This window comes from Bremia lactucae, linkage group LG17 (assembly GCF_004359215.1).
Source record: "Bremia lactucae strain SF5 linkage group LG17, whole genome shotgun sequence".
Taxonomy (NCBI): Eukaryota; Oomycota; class Peronosporomycetes; order Peronosporales; family Peronosporaceae; genus Bremia; species Bremia lactucae.
The window spans coordinates 219991-239018 of NC_090626.1; the positions used below are offsets into that span (position 1 = coordinate 219991).

At 44.8% G+C, this 19028-nt stretch overlaps 4 protein-coding genes across 4 annotated transcripts; all 4 read left to right on the forward strand.

Moving 5' to 3' along the window:
- Positions 1-12964: 12964 nt before the first annotated feature.
- On the forward strand, positions 12965-13315 carry CCR75_005938 (uncharacterized protein; the record flags this gene model as incomplete). The annotated part of the gene is made up of 1 exon (XM_067964012.1): positions 12965-13315. One exon carries the CDS (start codon positions 12965-12967, stop codon positions 13313-13315), a length of 351 nt encoding a protein of 116 aa, XP_067823315.1.
- A 2179-nt stretch (positions 13316-15494) lies between these two features.
- CCR75_005937 (uncharacterized protein) lies at positions 15495-17166 on the forward strand. The gene is made up of 3 exons (XM_067964011.1): positions 15495-15748; positions 15820-16686; positions 16722-17166. The coding sequence occupies exons 1-3, from the start codon at positions 15605-15607 to the stop codon at positions 16788-16790; spliced, it is 1080 nt and encodes a 359-aa protein (XP_067823314.1). The 5' UTR covers positions 15495-15604; the 3' UTR covers positions 16791-17166.
- A 651-nt stretch (positions 17167-17817) lies between these two features.
- CCR75_005936 (uncharacterized protein) lies at positions 17818-18571 on the forward strand (the record flags this gene model as incomplete). The annotated part of the gene is made up of 2 exons (XM_067964010.1): positions 17818-18007; positions 18114-18571. The coding sequence occupies 2 exons, from the start codon at positions 17818-17820 to the stop codon at positions 18569-18571; spliced, it is 648 nt and encodes a 215-aa protein (XP_067823313.1).
- A 127-nt stretch (positions 18572-18698) lies between these two features.
- On the forward strand, positions 18699-19028 carry CCR75_005935 (uncharacterized protein; the record flags this gene model as incomplete). Its single annotated transcript, XM_067964009.1, has 1 exon — positions 18699-19028. The coding sequence occupies one exon, from the start codon at positions 18699-18701 to the stop codon at positions 19026-19028; it is 330 nt and encodes a 109-aa protein (XP_067823312.1).

Below are 19028 nucleotides of genomic sequence, written 5' to 3' on the forward strand. Positions count from 1 at the left end.
TTTATCCCGTTACAATGAACGATATGTCTTCAGCGTATAATTTTTTTAGGGACGGCATAGATCTTATTTTCTTCCATACACTTCTCAAGTGCTCGATGTGCATCTTAGTACGGTTGACCGTGCTTAACCTGGAAGTTACTAATTGTCGACTGAAAATAGTTTTTTGTATCTATTGCATGCAACTCGGCGTGCTAACGGACTGCACTTCAATCCATCAACACCTTATAGGAACCATCTGTCAGGATCGTTGCCCTCACACACAAAATTTCTCATAGTATTTTATCGTTTTGGCTAAAAACGTCGACACATTCAGCTTATGGCTTGCACGATTCGCCATCGTATTGTTTTTTGCGCAATCTTGCAGGCTGAGTGAGAAATTCCGAATTCCACACCTGTGCAACTATTATGTCCATTCTTAAGCCCGGTCTAAATCATTGTACATTGCAGGCATATTCCTTTCAATGGCTATTATCTTTGCGACGATCGTGTGATTGAATTTGAGGGCTTGTAGGACCATTACTGGAACCAACTTATGATGGATAGCATGTTGTAGCCTCCGCCTTCGTCTTCACGTTGGAAGTCGAACTGTAATTGACAGTTCTAAATCGACATTTGTCATACCTTGAAAAAAATATAAAGCTCTGGGAGTAGTTTTTGAGGTACCACTGGCTCTAATTCGACAAACGCGTTTAAAAGATCATTTCTCTGCAACGCCCTTTATAACAGGTGACAATTTTGCCAGCCCCCCCAAGATGATAAACATTTTTGTTTAAAGGCTCCTCTAAGAAGGCGAAGCGAACCTGGAAGAAGGAAAACGACTCTTAGGACCTATCAGGCTGCGATCGATGGTAACGGACAAAGGATAGCCAGGTTGATAAGCTTCAAAGCATTTAGTTTTTCATCTACCTTCTACCAACCCAACACCAGAAAAAATAGATTATGAGCCCAAGTTCCCCTGAAGACCCTCTGCAGCTCCTCTTGTCACTCATTCAGACGTGGTCGATGAGACGGTAAGTAACTACGCAGGATCGCTCAAACGAGTAATTCCGGGGCCTCTGAGCATGAAGATCGTATAGATCGACTTGAGCGGCTCGTTGGGAATATGATGCGCAAATTTGCGCGGGAACGCGTGGAGTGGGGGCACGGGAACGCGTGGAGTGGGGGCCAGCAGCCTCCGCGGACCCAGACACCCATATGGGGAGCCATTCAAGCGTCCTGAGCCAAATCTTGACGGCCGAACGGCACAGGAACAAAGCCGACTTGCTGAGTGAAGCGATGGGTATGCAAACGCCTTTTGCGATGCCGCAGTTTCGAGCCCAGCAACAATAGCAATTTTCCTCACAGTTCATCCTACGACATAAGGAAACATGCAGCCTGGACAGCACGTCTACCCGCCACGTGACTTTGAGATCCAGATGTTGACCGTCAAAGAAATGAAGCTATCTATTGAGCGCTTCACTGGAAAGGAGAAGTACAGTAGGCTCGGAGCCGGTTTAAAAAATGGGGACTGCAGTTCTTGAGCGAGATCGGTGCGGCCCAACGTCTCAGTGGAATGGCCAGAGGAATACAAGATGCGCACTCTCAATCGGTTCTCGAAGGCATTGCGAGTAGCATATAGACAAGATGAAATCGATTTGGGTGTCGGAAATGCCTACGGTTGATTATCACATGAACAAGATGCTTAAGGTACACGACAGGGAAATCACTGTGGAACAAGTCGCACGATTGATGCGGGCTCGAAAGCAGAACAATCGGACCTGGAAGGAGCAGTACCAGTATTCCGTATTTCCGTGGCAAGCTCGGCGAACTGCCCATATCGATTTGTATTCCAGTACATTTGCGAAGGTGCAACGCCAGAGGTTAAACGAACCATGCAAACGCAGCTTGACCACCGCCGCACTAATCATCTTAATCAAGCGTGGGAGATGGCGGACTTCGCCTGTACGTTTGGATAGAAAGCAAGCGCACATATGGTGAATGGAAGGCGACAATCCACTTTCGGCCGTGCTAACTCACGTGGTGATGATGTTACGGCGGCTGGTTTGGCGCCTAGCGATGGACTCCAATGCTGGCGGTGTAACCAGCTTGGCCATACCAAGAGAGAGGGCAAGAATAGAACTGGTGAAAGAAAAGCGTCATTTGCTTTCCGTATTGGTACCGACCTAAGCGGTCGGGAGCAGACCTGGATTCTTGATAGTAGCGCCAGTCAGCATCATGTTATGAACAAAAAAACGCTTGTTAATGCGGCCGATTGCTTCAATGAATGTAATATTGCTGATGGTCAAACTATTAAGGTCGCGAAGGTGGGTCAAGTCACGTTGCGCGTGCTACTGTGAATGGGGGTATACTATGCTCGGTGCGAAAGAGGGACATAGTTTCGTCAATATGATGATCACCCGCGAGGGTATCATCTCAACGACAGAAACTTGCATTAGTGACACTGCCAGTTTAGCAATGGTCAATAAAACTACGTCCTATGACCGACCTCCCGGCGGTGTCATCGGTGAGTTTGATGCTAAGAGCGTGAGCGAGGCTCAACGATTTGTGGATGAAGGATTAGCCATCAATTAAAAGTCTGTGACGCGATGGCAAGCGCACAGGGCAAAACAAAAAGAATATGCGGACCGAAATGGTTGCAAAACAATGAACGCTTTAGAGTGGATGAAAAAGTACTATTAAGTACTGCTACCCTACCTGAAAATGCAATTTGTGTACTACCTGGAGGTACTACGAAGTTGGTGCCGCGTTTCATTGGGCCCTTTACGGTGGTAGAAGAGATTGGGGGCCTGAATTATAGGCTCACCCTTCCCCCGTATGTAAAGACGCACCCCGTATTTTACATGGGCTGTCTGAAACGGTATGTAAACCCAAATGAGGTCACATACCCCCACCTGGCTAAGGAGACCGATGATGACGCCGACTGTGAGTCGAGCGTCGAGCGTCGTTCGGGTTAGGGGGACGGTGAAGGCGAAAAGCTATCGGACCGACTCCTCCCACCACGAACAGGACATGGAGAGCGAGGGACATCACGCGAGTAACGCGGATCCCTCAGCATTATCTTCTCAAAGAGGTCCAAGCGAGTCTTCAGGCGTTCATAACCCTGACGAACCTTCGCTCGGAAATCTTAAAGATCCGAGGTCAGTCGCGAGACTTGACCCTCAAGATCCGCAATACGTCGTTCAGCAGCGCTAAACGCCTGTGACTGGAAGGACGAAGGTAAGGCAGGTGGACGAGATCCCCACTCCTATCGGGCGCCGCCTTCACTGATGGTTGCGGGTAGGAATCAACGCATTTCTTGTTGGAAGGCTGCTAGCCCACTGCTCCGTGAGGAAAAGGTAACAGATCCTCGTCCAATGGAAAGGTTACCCCAAGGGTTTTGACTCTTGGAACCGATCGATACCCTACGTATTGATGTGCCCGGCTTGGTGGCTGTTTATGAAAAGGATTACCAACTGAGGCCTCTCCGCTAGTCTCAAATGGACTAGCAGAAGTAGCGTTGTGAGAAGAAACAGGAATACAGTACCGCCCATGATTTCTTTTAGACGCAAGCCGGCGAAATTTTCTCGTGCGCTCGCTGTTTCTTCGCATCGGAATGCGGATGAATGCGGCGCGTGATATCGGGGAAATACGTACATGCGATTTTCACTGAGAACTCCATGCATCCTAGGCGCCATGATAATTATGTGCGTATTCGATAGCACGCTCTAGGAGCGACGCTCTCGGCCCGTTTAAACGAGGCCATTTAGATGGAGGGGGCATCATTGAGTAGCCACCCGTCACATAGCCCCGTTTTATACGACTGGCTTGTGACACCGACCGAGCACTTCACGTGTCGTCGGCGAAGCTTTCAGGCTCAGAATCTTCTATGTCAGACTCATTATGGATAATGGTCTGAGCAATAGACTTTGTGGTTCAACCCAACGGAGAAGCAGCTGCGCCTCAATGAACTGCGCTCTCATTAATGGTCGCTGCGCTAGCCAGCGCAGACGACGAGACAGCATTAATTTTTTTTATTGTCTCCATGTTATGAGCGTCTGGGTGGGCAATAATGCGCCATCATCCTTCCTTATTAGCTCGTAGTCTGCATTACTAGTATGAGGTGACGGCAACGGTGTCTACTCATTGTAGTCGACAATGAGCGACGAATCAACATCCTCACTGTTAAAATGGGATAAATCCTTAAGCCCCGTTAATGCAACAGCAGCAGTAGCTGTTGGCGTTTCGACTAAGGCATCAGACGCTGCCGGTGTTTTAACGCGGCCCGTGCGCCAAGCGAGTGGTTGAGGTTGAGTGGGTGTCTTCGCAGACGACCCACCAACATTGCCCCTTTTAGGTGGCATCTTTGGCGCCGTGTATGTAAACTAGGTCGCTAGAGTGACTGAGAGAACTAGCGGCGCATAAAAGTGCTAGCAGTTCCTCCTTCTCTTTGACTAATTTAAAATAAAAATTCGCTATTTAAGGGGAGATTGTGTAACGGGCTTAAGTTGCCCTAGTGTTACACAGCCCTGTTAAGTACACGTTGTGGACTTACCGGGACTGTCAATTACTTAAATAACGAAATTGGACCTACTTCTTGGATGTGGTTCACATTGTGACCAACCCTTGTGTATGTGATGCATATAGGTGCATTCACTTTAGGAGGATGACGGCTAGCGGCATCCGTTACGCGAGGTATACGCTCGTAATACATATTAGTGTTATCTGCAAAGATGAAATTTTATGATTGGTAAAATAAATAGTTATATTTGATACGATTAAGTATAAATCAGTCTGAAAACTACATCCTACTTAGTAAGTGCGCACAAGGAGACGGAACACCGCTCCCGTGACGACACTTTACCAGAGTACTTAGTACGTTCGTTGATGAGGTCGCTAAGGCGCCCACCACAACTACCTCACTGTACGCAAGAGAAGACGGTCAAACCGCTTTCTCGCTGTGCTAGGGTGTGTGATTAAGTTGGGCATGGCCGCATTAACACGTGCCCGCCTATAGTTATCGATGTGCCGATCGCTAGACGCACCGTCATCCTCGTTTGAGGGATATCGCGCTCAACATGTTTGAGCCTGCGATCCTCAAGCGACTGGCGCCGAATGAAGTTATTCGACGCCATACACAACACTACTGCTCTAAATGACTAATCCTTTGTCACTTTTAACTTCAAGGTGATGAGGGATACCTGGTCGCCAGGGGCAGAGACACAATGATTGTGTCTGGAGCAACTTTCGTCAAGAGATTTGCAAATTTTCTTGTGGTTGCTGGATCAGTTCGGCGTTGCGCCCTTACTGACCCCGACCGTCTTTTGGCAGTCCGCCTTGATGTTGCGAATTCGCAACATCGTCGTACCCGAGACCGTTGCCGTTTTTGGCATTCAGTCCATAATTACGCTCAGTACCTCTTAACACTGGGCGTGGAGCACTGCACTCATGAGCGTAGTGACCTAACGTTTGACAGCGATTGCATTTCTGCGATTGCTTGTTGTTTTAAAAGCGAGGTTTCTCGTTTTCGACAAAAGAGAGGTCCATAGGTTCTGGACCTCCCAGCTCGTGTCGTATTGGAGATCGATATGATGACGAACGAGCTTGAGCCTGTTTCAAGCTAAAGTCCTCCTGTTCCGCAACGAATATTGCTTCTTCAAGCGTATCCAGTTCCAAGCGGAACAGGTGGGTCTTTACGGGACCATCCGTAAGATTTTGCATGAACACCGTAATCAACGTGTGTTCATGGACTGGGTTATTTGTTATACAACTCGCTAAGAGTCGTATGTGCTGGGCATATGCGTGAACATCACGCTTGCCTTGCTTGAGTTTCAGAAGCTCTGAACGAGCTCTGAACTCAGCCCTTGGGGACTCAAACCTCTGTTTGAGCCGGGTTTTAAATGCCTCTAGCGACCCAAAGACGTATGGGTCGCGCAACTTAAGGCCCAATGCCCAAGTTTTGGCACGACCTGCCAGATTTGATTGAGCGAATGCGACTTGCATTTGCTCGTCGATGATGTGACGAGCCCTATGACATTGTCCAACTCGACAAACCATCTTAAGAGGGAGTCTTCTTAGAGATGTCAATATCTAAAGTTTCGAGACGATGCGTTTTCGTCATCCCAGGTACAGGGTCTGTACCTGTTGTAACCTCAACAGTTCTGCCTGTTGAGAGCCTTGCTGATTCAGCAAGGCTTCTTTTTCCTTCATCTCGTTAAGTTCATGTTGTATGAACTTGGCGATGGTTGAATGGAGGGCATCTCTGTTCAAATTGGACAGCATTGCCAAGATTGCATCGTTTCCTACGGTGGAACTCATTCGTTCGACCGCACTCCTTTCTATATCACTTAGAAAGGAGTAGCTTTCAGGGGAAACGTGATGCGCATTCCCGCTATCATCTAACATGTCCGTGTTAGATGTGGGAAATGTGGTCCTTGGACAAACTACAAAGTGCTACCAGTTGTAACGGGGCACTACGACTTTTACTGCTTCAGTACAAGTCCACTTCGCACTGCTTCAGTTGCGAGTGGTGCCTTACGTTATTTTACGCACACTAGTAAGTGCAGAGGAAGACTTCTCTTCAAGGTAACTAGCTTAAAGAGGGTAAAATGAAAAGTGTATTAATATAATTAAGTATCTCTCTTTCTATCTTGAAAATGCTAACTTAATTATTATCTAATACTAAACTTGCAATTGAATTCTTATCTTATCTTATCTCATCTGTATCTCTCTTTTGTCTATCTCTACAGCTGATTAGTCTGCGGAATAAATAGATATAATGGCTTATACCTATTTATGGATAAGAAGTCTGAACATTACTATATAAAGTAATATCCTTCAAATATTATCTACCTTTTAGATAATATATTAATTAACAACCTTTAAGTGTTAATTTCATGTAACGATACACCCCATTACACGTGCCGTGTTTGACAATTCTCTACTTTTATAGCCCCGAGATAAATGAAATTAAGCCACGAAAAGAAACTACCATATCAATATTCCACTAGCAAAGTACGATCCATCAGCCGAGTATTTTAATCTTTGAACTCTTTGATGGGCTACTCTTGCTTTTACCGAGAGGAATGCACGGCGTACTTTAATGATCTTCAGACGAAAAAAAAGCAGCTTCGCACCCGGCTCGATTGTCAATGAAGGTAATAAATAATTCGAGTGCCATAGCTTGTATAGGTGTAAAACAGGAATAAAAATGATGAAACGCTCTCAGATTGACGACAGGAAAAATCTATATTTTTATGCATTCTGATTTGCTTTAAGTCGGGGGACGGCGTACAAATAGCAAAGGGGGGGATACATGGCCTTCATTTATTTTAATCCGTAAAAAGCCACTCGTTTCTTTGCTTCAGTGTCTTCGCCTTCTTCTCTGCTAATATTTTTTCCAATCAATATTACTGCGCTTTAATTTTTCCTTTCGACGCCGAGCTTCCTTGCGAATTTTTTTTGAGTCGTTTACGTCAAAAAAGTGACTCATTTGTCGACCTGCACGATCTGATGCGATACCTGCATGTTGCCAGTATTCATCCCGACCCGTGACAACGTTATGACAGTAGTATCGCTCCGTCTACGCGTCAATATGCTGCTGCCAAGCCGCTTGATCGGTTTGTGGCTCAGCCATCTTCTAGCTCCATCTTGAACGCTGCGTTCCAAAAGTGCTGCGAGTGTGGAGGGGAGAAGCGATAGACATGATCAGCTTTCGGAAACAAACCCCGGCCGACGACAAAGTGCCTCCCCAATCGGGACGACCGGTTACAGAAAGAAGACCATTTCGAGTAATTAGTTCCAAGTGGGCTATTTCGTTGCCATTAAACTCCTACACTAGTGCAAACACACTCATCCATATAGGAACTAATGGGAGATAACACGTGACTAGCAGTATGGGCACAATTAGGTGAAGCACGAAAGCTTTAGGTTGGACCGGTCTTGCGCTTCCGACCAAATAGTTGTGAAAAAAAAACAAGTTATTAAAATGCATTTTTTAAACAAGCCCGTTAGAAAAAACACTTGATCGCATCTTGGCTTCAATATGATGTGAAGATGTAAGTTTATTTACGCTCACTGATTCGCAGCTTTTTTCGACATTTTACTGACTCGCTCGAAGTGACTAGCATAAGTTGAATATAGCCACCGTTGGAGACGAGAACCGTTTTTCTCGAGAGCGAGCAAATCCGACGGCTTGTAACCTCTCATACGAAAATATGAATTTATTGGTTCAGTAATCGCTAACCAGATCGTTCTCAAAACACCAGGGCCTCTCTCTTCCAAATTGACATCGGTGGAAAGAATTTTGCCGTCAGGGCTGCCTTGTCCGCGGATATTGTTAGTGCTTCCGGCAGTGGAAACTGTGTCAAAATTGCGCATAGTTCGAATTGAGTCGGATTTTTCACGCTCGAGGGCGGCCAATGATTTTTCATTTGGTGCGGCGACGACAAAATTCGTGGATGACAGGAGGGCGACTGCTGTTAGAAGAAGGATTCTTGAAATCATCAAAAATTTGGGAAGCTGGCTCAAGGCAAACTCGAAAGTGATTCTTGAACCAAAAGACAGCCGCACATTTCAATGTACTGTACAGTGATCTCACTTAATATCCTGCTGATCTGGCCAATAGTTTTCTGGTTGCGCATCTTTAAGGAACGTTTGTACTTCAATTCTACATAAAGCTGAAAATCAAAGGAATTGCTGAAATTTATGCTACGGACACGCCTTTGATATAGAATTTTGTCTCAAGCCTAAATCTGACCTATTTTAATAACCCCGCGCTGATTGAAGGCGTGTGTGACAGGGTGTATCGTTGACTGAAATTAACACTTAAAGGTTGTTAATTAATATATTATCTAAACGGTAGATAATATTTGGAGATTATTACTTTACATGATAGTATTCTAAAAAATTATCCATTGGTAAATAAAGACCATTATATCTACTTTCGTCCAGTCAGCGCTGGACGCGCGCAAAGAGAGANGGTTGAATGGAGGGCATCTCTGTCTAAGTTGGACAGTAATGCCAAGATTGCATCGTTTCCTACGGTTGAACTCATTCGTTCGACCGCACTCCTTTCTATATCACTTAGAAAGGAGTAGCTTTCAGGGGAAACGTGATGCGCATTCCCGCTATCATCTAACATGTCCGTGTTAGATGTGGGAAATGTGGTCCTTGGACAAACTACAAAGTGCTACCAGTTGTAACGGGGCACTACGACTTTTACTGCTTCAGTACAAGTCCACTTCGCACTGCTTCAGTTGCGAGTGGTGCCTTACGTTATTTTACGCACACTAGTAAGTGCAGAGGAAGACTTCTCTTCAAGGTAACTAGCTTAAAGAGGGTAAAATGAAAAGTGTATTAATATAATTAAGTATCTCTCTTTCTATCTTGAAAATGCTAACTTAATTATTATCTAATACTAAACTTGCAATTGAATTCTTATCTTATCTTATCTCATCTGTATCTCTCTTTTGTCTATCTCTACAGCTGATTAGTCTGCGGAATAAATAGATATAATGGCTTATACCTATTTATGGATAAGAAGTCTGAACATTACTATATAAAGTAATATCCTTCAAATATTATCTACCTTTTAGATAATATATTAATTAACAACCTTTAAGTGTTAATTTCATGTAACGATACACCCCATTACACGTGCCGTGTTTGACAATTCTCTACTTTTATAGCCCCGAGATAAATGAAATTAAGCCACGAAAAGAAACTACCATATCAATATTCCACTAGCAAAGTACGATCCATCAGCCGAGTATTTTAATCTTTGAACTCTTTGATGGGCTACTCTTGCTTTTACCGAGAGGAATGCACGGCGTACTTTAATGATCTTCAGACGAAAAAAAAGCAGCTTCGCACCCGGCTCGATTGTCAATGAAGGTAATAAATAATTCGAGTGCCATAGCTTGTATAGGTGTAAAACAGGAATAAAAATGATGAAACGCTCTCAGATTGACGACAGGAAAAATCTATATTTTTATGCATTCTGATTTGCTTTAAGTCGGGGGACGGCGTACAAATAGCAAAGGGGGGGATACATGGCCTTCATTTATTTTAATCCGTAAAAAGCCACTCGTTTCTTTGCTTCAGTGTCTTCGCCTTCTTCTCTGCTAATATTTTTTCCAATCAATATTACTGCGCTTTAATTTTTCCTTTCGACGCCGAGCTTCCTTGCGAATTTTTTTTGAGTCGTTTACGTCAAAAAAGTGACTCATTTGTCGACCTGCACGATCTGATGCGATACCTGCATGTTGCCAGTATTCATCCCGACCCGTGACAACGTTATGACAGTAGTATCGCTCCGTCTACGCGTCAATATGCTGCTGCCAAGCCGCTTGATCGGTTTGTGGCTCAGCCATCTTCTAGCTCCATCTTGAACGCTGCGTTCCAAAAGTGCTGCGAGTGTGGAGGGGAGAAGCGATAGACATGATCAGCTTTCGGAAACAAACCCCGGCCGACGACAAAGTGCCTCCCCAATCGGGACGACCGGTTACAGAAAGAAGACCATTTCGAGTAATTAGTTCCAAGTGGGCTATTTCGTTGCCATTAAACTCCTACACTAGTGCAAACACACTCATCCATATAGGAACTAATGGGAGATAACACGTGACTAGCAGTATGGGCACAATTAGGTGAAGCACGAAAGCTTTAGGTTGGACCGGTCTTGCGCTTCCGACCAAATAGTTGTGAAAAAAAAACAAGTTATTAAAATGCATTTTTTAAACAAGCCCGTTAGAAAAAACACTTGATCGCATCTTGGCTTCAATATGATGTGAAGATGTAAGTTTATTTACGCTCACTGATTCGCAGCTTTTTTCGACATTTTACTGACTCGCTCGAAGTGACTAGCATAAGTTGAATATAGCCACCGTTGGAGACGAGAACCGTTTTTCTCGAGAGCGAGCAAATCCGACGGCTTGTAACCTCTCATACGAAAATATGAATTTATTGGTTCAGTAATCGCTAACCAGATCGTTCTCAAAACACCAGGGCCTCTCTCTTCCAAATTGACATCGGTGGAAAGAATTTTGCCGTCAGGGCTGCCTTGTCCGCGGATATTGTTAGTGCTTCCGGCAGTGGAAACTGTGTCAAAATTGCGCATAGTTCGAATTGAGTCGGATTTTTCACGCTCGAGGGCGGCCAATGATTTTTCATTTGGTGCGGCGACGACAAAATTCGTGGATGACAGGAGGGCGACTGCTGTTAGAAGAAGGATTCTTGAAATCATCAAAAATTTGGGAAGCTGGCTCAAGGCAAACTCGAAAGTGATTCTTGAACCAAAAGACAGCCGCACATTTCAATGTACTGTACAGTGATCTCACTTAATATCCTGCTGATCTGGCCAATAGTTTTCTGGTTGCGCATCTTTAAGGAACGTTTGTACTTCAATTCTACATAAAGCTGAAAATCAAAGGAATTGCTGAAATTTATGCTACGGACACGCCTTTGATATAGAATTTTGTCTCAAGCCTAAATCTGACCTATTTTAATAACCCCGCGCTGATTGAAGGCGTGTGTGACAGGGTGTATCGTTGACATGAAATTAACACTTAAAGGTTGTTAATTAATATATTATCTAAACGGTAGATAATATTTGGAGATTATTACTTTACATGATAGTATTCTAAAAAATTATCCATTGGTAAATAAAGACCATTATATCTACTTTCGTCCAGTCAGCGCTGGACGCGCGCAAAGAGAGAGACGGATAAGACTTAATTACATGTTTTGTATAAATTTATAATTAGGTTAGTATTAAATAAATAGAAACAAAAGAACTTAGTTTTTATTAATACAGTTTTAAATTAACCCTCTTAAAGTAAGTGTTTTACGAGAGTCTTCCGCTGCTCGTACTAGTGTACGTGAAGTATCACTCGCACTGAAGCAGTGCGAAATGGAATTGTACTGAAGCAGTATAAGTAGTGTTCCGTTACAGCGTGCATGACATAAAGCTTACGCGTCTTTGCTTTCAGGTACAATCTCCCATTGCTACATATTGTTTGTGTTACCACTACAACCAGACTTTCACGTTGGCATACTGTTTTTCTGCGCGGAGAAACAGACGTTGACTACCAATGGGCGATTAAAGAACTTCGTAATTCGCAGCAACAGTGCAATACCGCCATCAGTACTCCTGTCTTTGTTACAGACAGAGACTTGGCTCTCATGGGGGCGCTTGCACAGATTTTCCCTGCAGCAAAGTGCTTCTGTGTAGATGGCACATTAAAAAACATCTTTGCAAAGCAAAAAGCCTCATTCACAAATGTGGCCTTTGAAATGTTTACTCGTGCGTGGATCTCGCTAACAAACGCTCCGACGGAGCAGGACTACTACAGACAAGGCAGCGATCTGGAGCAATTGATCCCGGTACACGTCTCGCACTATCTGTCAAAATACGTGGCTGTGCTTTAAGGAAAGGTAAGTACGGTTATGGACTCTCTAATGTTTTATTGCCTTCTTATACATGCCTTAATTTCAGATTTGTTGCTGCCTTGTTGCGGAATGTGGGGCATTATGGTCACGTAAACATGACACAGGTGGAGAGCGCGCACGCGGCACCAAACACGGATTGCTGTGTCAACAGGTGAATTCGTCAGCAATATCGTGAAGGCGTGTCTGTATTTTGCTTTGACATTGCCCAGATCTATTGACAGTGGACACAGCAATCAAACTCGCTTGTGCTGATCAATTGACAGTGGACACAGCAATCAAACTCGCTTGTGCCGATCAATTGACAAAGATTCAGCAGCAACAGGCCAGGGAGTAAGGTCACGTGAATCTTTGCACGGGCCCCATGTTTGTAGCTGTGACAGGCAAGATTTCGGCTCACGCTTTGCGTCAAGCAGATTCGCGGTCTAAACAACGCGGTGGCGGTACCATTTGCCAAGGTCTTTCGCTTCAGCAATGGGTATCCGTGCGCGCACCAGTTCCGAGGACACACTCAACCACTACAAGTCAACAACTTTAATCGGCAATGGTACCGGCACCCGCTGTAATGCCAGCTTCTCCGGCCCCTGTGCCAGTTGAAGTCAAGCTTCGTAGGCTGCAGGAAGTATACCATGCTGAGGCGTCAAACCACCGTAAGCGACAATTTCTTGATGGCATCCGAAAATTACGTAACCTTCTAGTGATCGAGGAGCCTCTGCGCATACGTGGACGAGGTCGGCCAAGCGGATCAACCCAGCGCTTGCCATCTGCCTTTGAATGTGTAGACGCTGCTTCAGCAGAGGCGGGGCCAGGACGCAAGTGCAGTGTGTGCAAGATGACAGGACATACCGCCCGAACCTGTCGACAGCGCGCAGCTACACCCTCCTCCCCACAGTAGTATACTTCATCAAATAGTTTTTATTTTCAATTATGGCAAGATTGCATGATAAGATTTATGCTGTCACTTTTGCTGTTGACATAGTGCGGCGGTAGTGCAGTAGTGTTGCCGCTAAAAGAGTTTGTTGCGTAGTTATAATTAGAAATTTGAACCACTGAAAAGGAGGTGGGTGAAAGTTATCAAAGATGGTGGGCGCTCCCGAATGGCGCTCTTCATATAAACATTAATCTAGAAAATATTAATATTTGTAACATTGAAATCGAAAATTCTAATTCAAATTAACGAAGCATTCCCATAGCAAAATTGGTTAGCACTCAAATTGACAAAATTGACAGCTAAGCTGTACAACATGATATCGAAAAGATAGAAAAGGCGTATTTGCGCTTTATATAATAAAGTAATACAGGTTTTCCTTTAAATAACTTATCTCCTCATAACCTATGTATGACCTCACATAACGTGTAGGTTATTGGCTCCGCCAGCAACGCTTTATGGTGTCTAACTTATGACTAAGAATTAATAAGATTTGGAGAAAATAAAAGTTTTCCGAAATAAAATGTTTAGTACCCAGCACATTACTAAGCTAGTGCAACCAGGAATCGTAGGTAAGTTGCGTATTGGCTGCTGTACGTATGAAATTGGAAGGTCCCGGATGCACCTAGGGAATGCCTTATCAAAAGGATTTGACAGATCAAAAAGTGTGACAGTTATAGCTAAGGAGTAAGCTTTTCAAGCTTGCTGACCTAAACTTCCCCCACAAGCTCTCTTTCCTGATTCTTATCCTCCTCCTACTCTTCGGCCTAGTGAACCATTGCAATGATTTTCTCATCATCCAGCTCCTCGTGCGCCACATCATCCTCATCTAAATTCAATAAATACTTAATTGTTAAAGGGCCCCTCAGTGGTAGTCTCTCTAAGGTTTCATGCAGCTCTAGCTCAATTCCGTGCTCCTTGGTGTTCACTAGCTGCAACTGCGGTGCTTCTGCAAAGACGCCCGTATGCCTAAACAGTTTACCGTTGTGCCCCCATACACCACCGCATTGCAGTAGCTGGTTACCTTGCATGTTGGCCCCTCCTCGCTCATCACGGTCCACGGTATTCTGAAGGTGAAAGCGCCTCTAATGGCGGTTGAAGGAGGCAATGATGCCAGCATCTATAGGCTGAATTTTTGATGTGCAGCTTGGTGGAAGGATAGTGACCGTGATATTCCCAAGCGTCAGCTCTTCCATCCTGTGAGACGGAGCAATATCGAGCAAGAAAAGAATCTCCCTGCCCTTCCCTGGCAAGGCTTGGTTAAACTGAATTCCAGGTACACATGCAGTATCTAATGGAATACAACTTAACCTCGTATCATTGTCAAGTTTCTTCAGCCACTCTTAGAAGATGTTTCCAGTCATTCAGGCCTTCTTGTTGTTCCTGTAATAAAACCCCAGCCGTTCTCCTGTCTGCCGTTTAAAACAGCGTGGCATCTTGAATTTCCCAATAAAATGAGTTTTTTGCTTCTTGGAGCCATCAGCATTGGCGGTAAATGCTATAACGCGTCTGAATGCGAACGAAAGAACCATACGTTTTTCTTAGTAAAGTATAGTTAGATTAAGGTGCTCAAAATCCAGATATAGCTCTTTAGACCTTCAATTCTTCCCTATGAAATGGTCTTTTCTGGAACCATGCTATAGAATAGGCCAAAAAAAATCAGCATGATTCTCGCATAAAAAATACTACTAATGATATGGATCAGTCCATGTTATACACATCTTTGAGCTCATATCAAGCCATAGTTGCCTTAAGTTCAGGCAGTGCAGCTTCCATGGCTTTCTGACCTGTGGACCCACTTTCACGATATATAGGAAAGTCAGTAAAGTGAGGTACAATAGATATTCATTTTCCTCACGTAATTTATAACGTCAGATAACTTCTGCTTTCACCCTCCACAGTGGCTATAAGTTATCCGAGGGGCACCTGTAATAACATTTACAGATCCCTTTTTTGAAGGAATTTCGTAATTACAACTTTTTGTGCTTTCTGGCCAGTTTGTGAATTCTGTATTAAAATTCGATAGGAAAGGTAGCTGCAGCATCACATAAAATTAATACTAAATTGCCTCACCAATCGGCAAGACGAATATCTTCAACCCGTGTCGACAGCCATGCATCTTCACAGGTTTCTGCATGCAATATGAGAATCCCTTCAACCCGTGTCGACGGCAATGCATCTTCACAGTTTTTTTGTTAAATTCAGATCTTCATTCCGCAATTTGCCAGCAGCAAGTTCAACTTTGCCCCCCCCGCCATGCCGCGCCTCGAGTACGAAGTCCGACTGGACTTTAAAGACGTGCTTATTCGACCCAAGCGATCGAAGCTTCAAAGTCGTTTGCAAGTAGACGTAGAGCGTGAATTCTGTTTCCGGAACTCAAAGCAAACGTGGTCTGGCGTGGTATGCCGTCCAACCGTATTCCGCATGGAGATCCTTGTCGTCTCACTTGCTTGCTTTGTATCCCTCTGTAGCCCATCATTGCTGCGAATATGGACACTGTCGGAACGTTTGAAATGGCTGTAGAGCTTGCAAAGCTCGAATTCCTCACGTGCGTCCATAAACACTACACGCTTCAAGAGTGGGCCACCTTTGCAGCAACACACCCGAATGTGCTTTCAAAAGTGGCGATCAGTGCCGGATCAAGTGATGCGGATCTTGAAAAGATCACGGCAATTCTACAACGCCATCCTGCGATTCGCTTTATCTGTTTAGACGTTGCAAATGGATATGCCGAGGTGTTTGTCCATGCGGTCCGTAGTGTCCGCGCCGCGTTTCCGGCACACACGATTATTGCCGGAAACGTCGTGACGGGTGAAATGGTTGAGGAATTGCTACTGTCCGGCGCGGATATTATTAAGGTCGGAATTGGTCCAGGATCCGTCTGTACGACTCGAAAGCAAACAGGTGTGGGGTATCCGCAATTGTCAGCTATCTTGGAATGCGCGGATGCTGCTCACGGCTTGAATGGTCACGTGATCTCGGATGGAGGCTGTACGTGTCCAGGGGATATTGCCAAGGCGTTTGGAGCAGGAGCTGACTTTGTTATGCTTGGTGGCATGTTTGCTGGTCACGATGAGAGTGGCGGCGATTCCATTTATGCCAATGGGAAATTAACCAAGCAATTTTATGGCATGAGCTCGTCCGAGGCCATGAAGAAACATAGTGGAGGTGTGGCGGACTATCGTGCTTCGGAAGGAAAGTGTGTGACCGTGCCGTATCGTGGCCCTGTCGTTGCTACGTGCAAGGAGATTCTAGGGGGCTTGCGCTCGACGTGCACGTATGTTGGAGCGAGTAAATTGAAGGAACTTAGCAAGGTGGGGAAGGCTAGAATCGGAAGGGTATTCATGACACATGTACTGATACTGAATTGTAGCGCACGACTTTTATTCGCGTATCCCAGCAATTGAATGAAGTATTTGGACGCGCATTGAACGAGCAATAATTACAAGTTGTCGACTTTGCTACAGCACCGTGATAGCAGCAAGTGGTCTATCTTTTATGTCGGCTTCTTTGTTGTTGTAGGCTATGGGTGTCGTAGACAATTTGTAACTGGATGTGTCAAGGTATCACTTTGGCGTTGGATTGGTGGCTTTCGATTTAACACCCAAGTCGGTGACGGAACTCGGATGCTGTTTGGTAGAATTGCGCTAATTCCTAGTGTTTTCTGAATGGCTTGCGTCGTAGAGAATTAAGGATCTTAGTTGCTCGTAGTCCAGTACTTTTTTCAATTTCTTGTTGCCTTTTGTATTGCTATAAAAAGGCACCGTGATTTCTTGAGTGCATCATGTGTTGAGTGAAACTCTTTGCCACAAGCTACATTCGTGTTACCTCTTCCATGCTGTTACTTAGAAAGCAGCGAATCATATTACGTTACGAACAAGACAGTGACACTCAACAAATCACCCATTTTGACCGTCTATCCGTACGACACCATACGAAGCAGTGATCGCTGATGCAACAAAATTGCTTCAATGCGCACGTGCAAGTTTCTGGCTTTATTAAATCCTTCGCAGCCTTTCCTCCCTTCCAACCATTTAAATCCATTTTTTCAAGCGGTACATCCCGCAGTCACTTTGTCAGACAGGCATTTGCATCGGATCTTTCGATCTATTTCCATTGCACGGAGACGCAAGTCATAGTACACGTCTAGACTCAAGTACTACCTCCCTCCTTTTAAAACAAACAGGCGACCTCCGTTTGCTCTACGGTTCACGGATCTTCAACTTCCACGCCTACATTCTGAAGCCAACATTTAAGGCTCATATTGCTTTACACTCTATTGACACAGAACCACTTGGCTCTTTTAATGCTAGAACTCAAATTTTTGCGTTGGTACCTCTTTGTTGCAGCCTTTGTGGTACACTTTTTGCTTCGGTTGCACCTATACTTGGTCCGTGCTAAATCAATCGATTGACTTGGCGATCTACGGTGACGCAAAGAAGGGCCGTGCAGACAATACATTTTACATTATGATGGGTGTTATTGGCTCGGCAACTGCAATTTTGGGCCCCGTTATTGAGCGAAAGGGGCCGCAGTGGGCTGTGTTTAGTGGTACGACATTATTCCTGATTGGCCACATTGTCACAGCTCTTGGTATCCGTTATAAGTCGATCGTAGGGGTATACATTGGTTACGGTGTTATAATCGCTATCGGTCTGGGTATGTGGGTATACATGGGTATACATTGGTTACGGTGTTATAACCGCTATCGGTCTGGGTATGTGTTACGTCTCGCCTGTACCGACGCTACAAAAGTGGTTCCCAGACTACCGTGGAACTGCCGCGGGCTTTGCTGTCGCTGGCAGCGGAGCAGGAGCAGTTGTTTGGAGCAAAGTCTATCTACCAACGATCGCTGCAGTAGGACTTTCGTGGATGTTTGTCTTGCTCGGAGAAGTCATGAGCACCGCAATGTTCTTGTGTGTCTTGGTGCTTCGTGTACCCCCTTCCGACTTTACTGTCCACGGCGTCGATATTCACGGTCAATCCGTCAATCGAAACAACGATATCGAGGATAATCCGAGCACTACATACAAGATCTGCACCACTCCTACCACTGCCATTCACGCGGCAACGTCAAGTTCCTCAACGCCACCAATGTACCCATTTACCCTCAAGCAAGCTCTTTGGACCCCGGATTTCCTCTTCATGTACCTCATGTTTTTCGCCAATCAGCTCTTTGGTGTTATTGTTCTGTCCCGTCTCTATAGCATGTGTACCGATTGATTTAAAAAAGGATCTGAGACGGCCTCAGACATTGTATCCATTAATAGCGTGTTTAATTGTTGCGGCCGACTAGCTGTCTCGGCATTGTCGGACTGTCTCGTTCGATTCCTTGGCGTCGAAAAAACATATGCTCGAAAAGTTGTGTATTTCTACACACTTGGGACGCAAATTATTGGGATTGATTGGAACGTTGCCAACCGTGATTCGAAGAAAAACCTTTTCGTACTTTGTCGTTGAGATTTTCGTGCTCACGAGCAGCTATGGCGGTGGCTTTGGCACGATCCCAGCCTTCATGACCGATATGTTTGGGGCTTATAACATTGGACCCTTACACGGCATTATTCTCACATCTGTGGCTTTTGGAGCGATGGTTGGTGGGATTACCTTTAACATCCGACGATGGAACACGAGTTGCAATTTAGCGTTAATTACTGAAATGATCATTCGAAATTATTGA

Bases quoted from the DNA above. Each gene is read 5' to 3' on its own strand.
- CCR75_005937 (XM_067964011.1), top strand. From the start codon at position 15,605: ATGCCGCGCCTCGAGTACGAAGTCCGACTGGACTTTAAAGACGTGCTT. The intron at 15,749-15,819 runs GTATGCCGTCCA...ATCCCTCTGTAG, and splicing joins AGCAAACGTGGTCTGGCGTG to CCCATCATTGCTGCGAATAT. The intron at 16,687-16,721 runs GTATTCATGACA...ACTGAATTGTAG, and splicing joins GGAAGGCTAGAATCGGAAGG to CGCACGACTTTTATTCGCGT.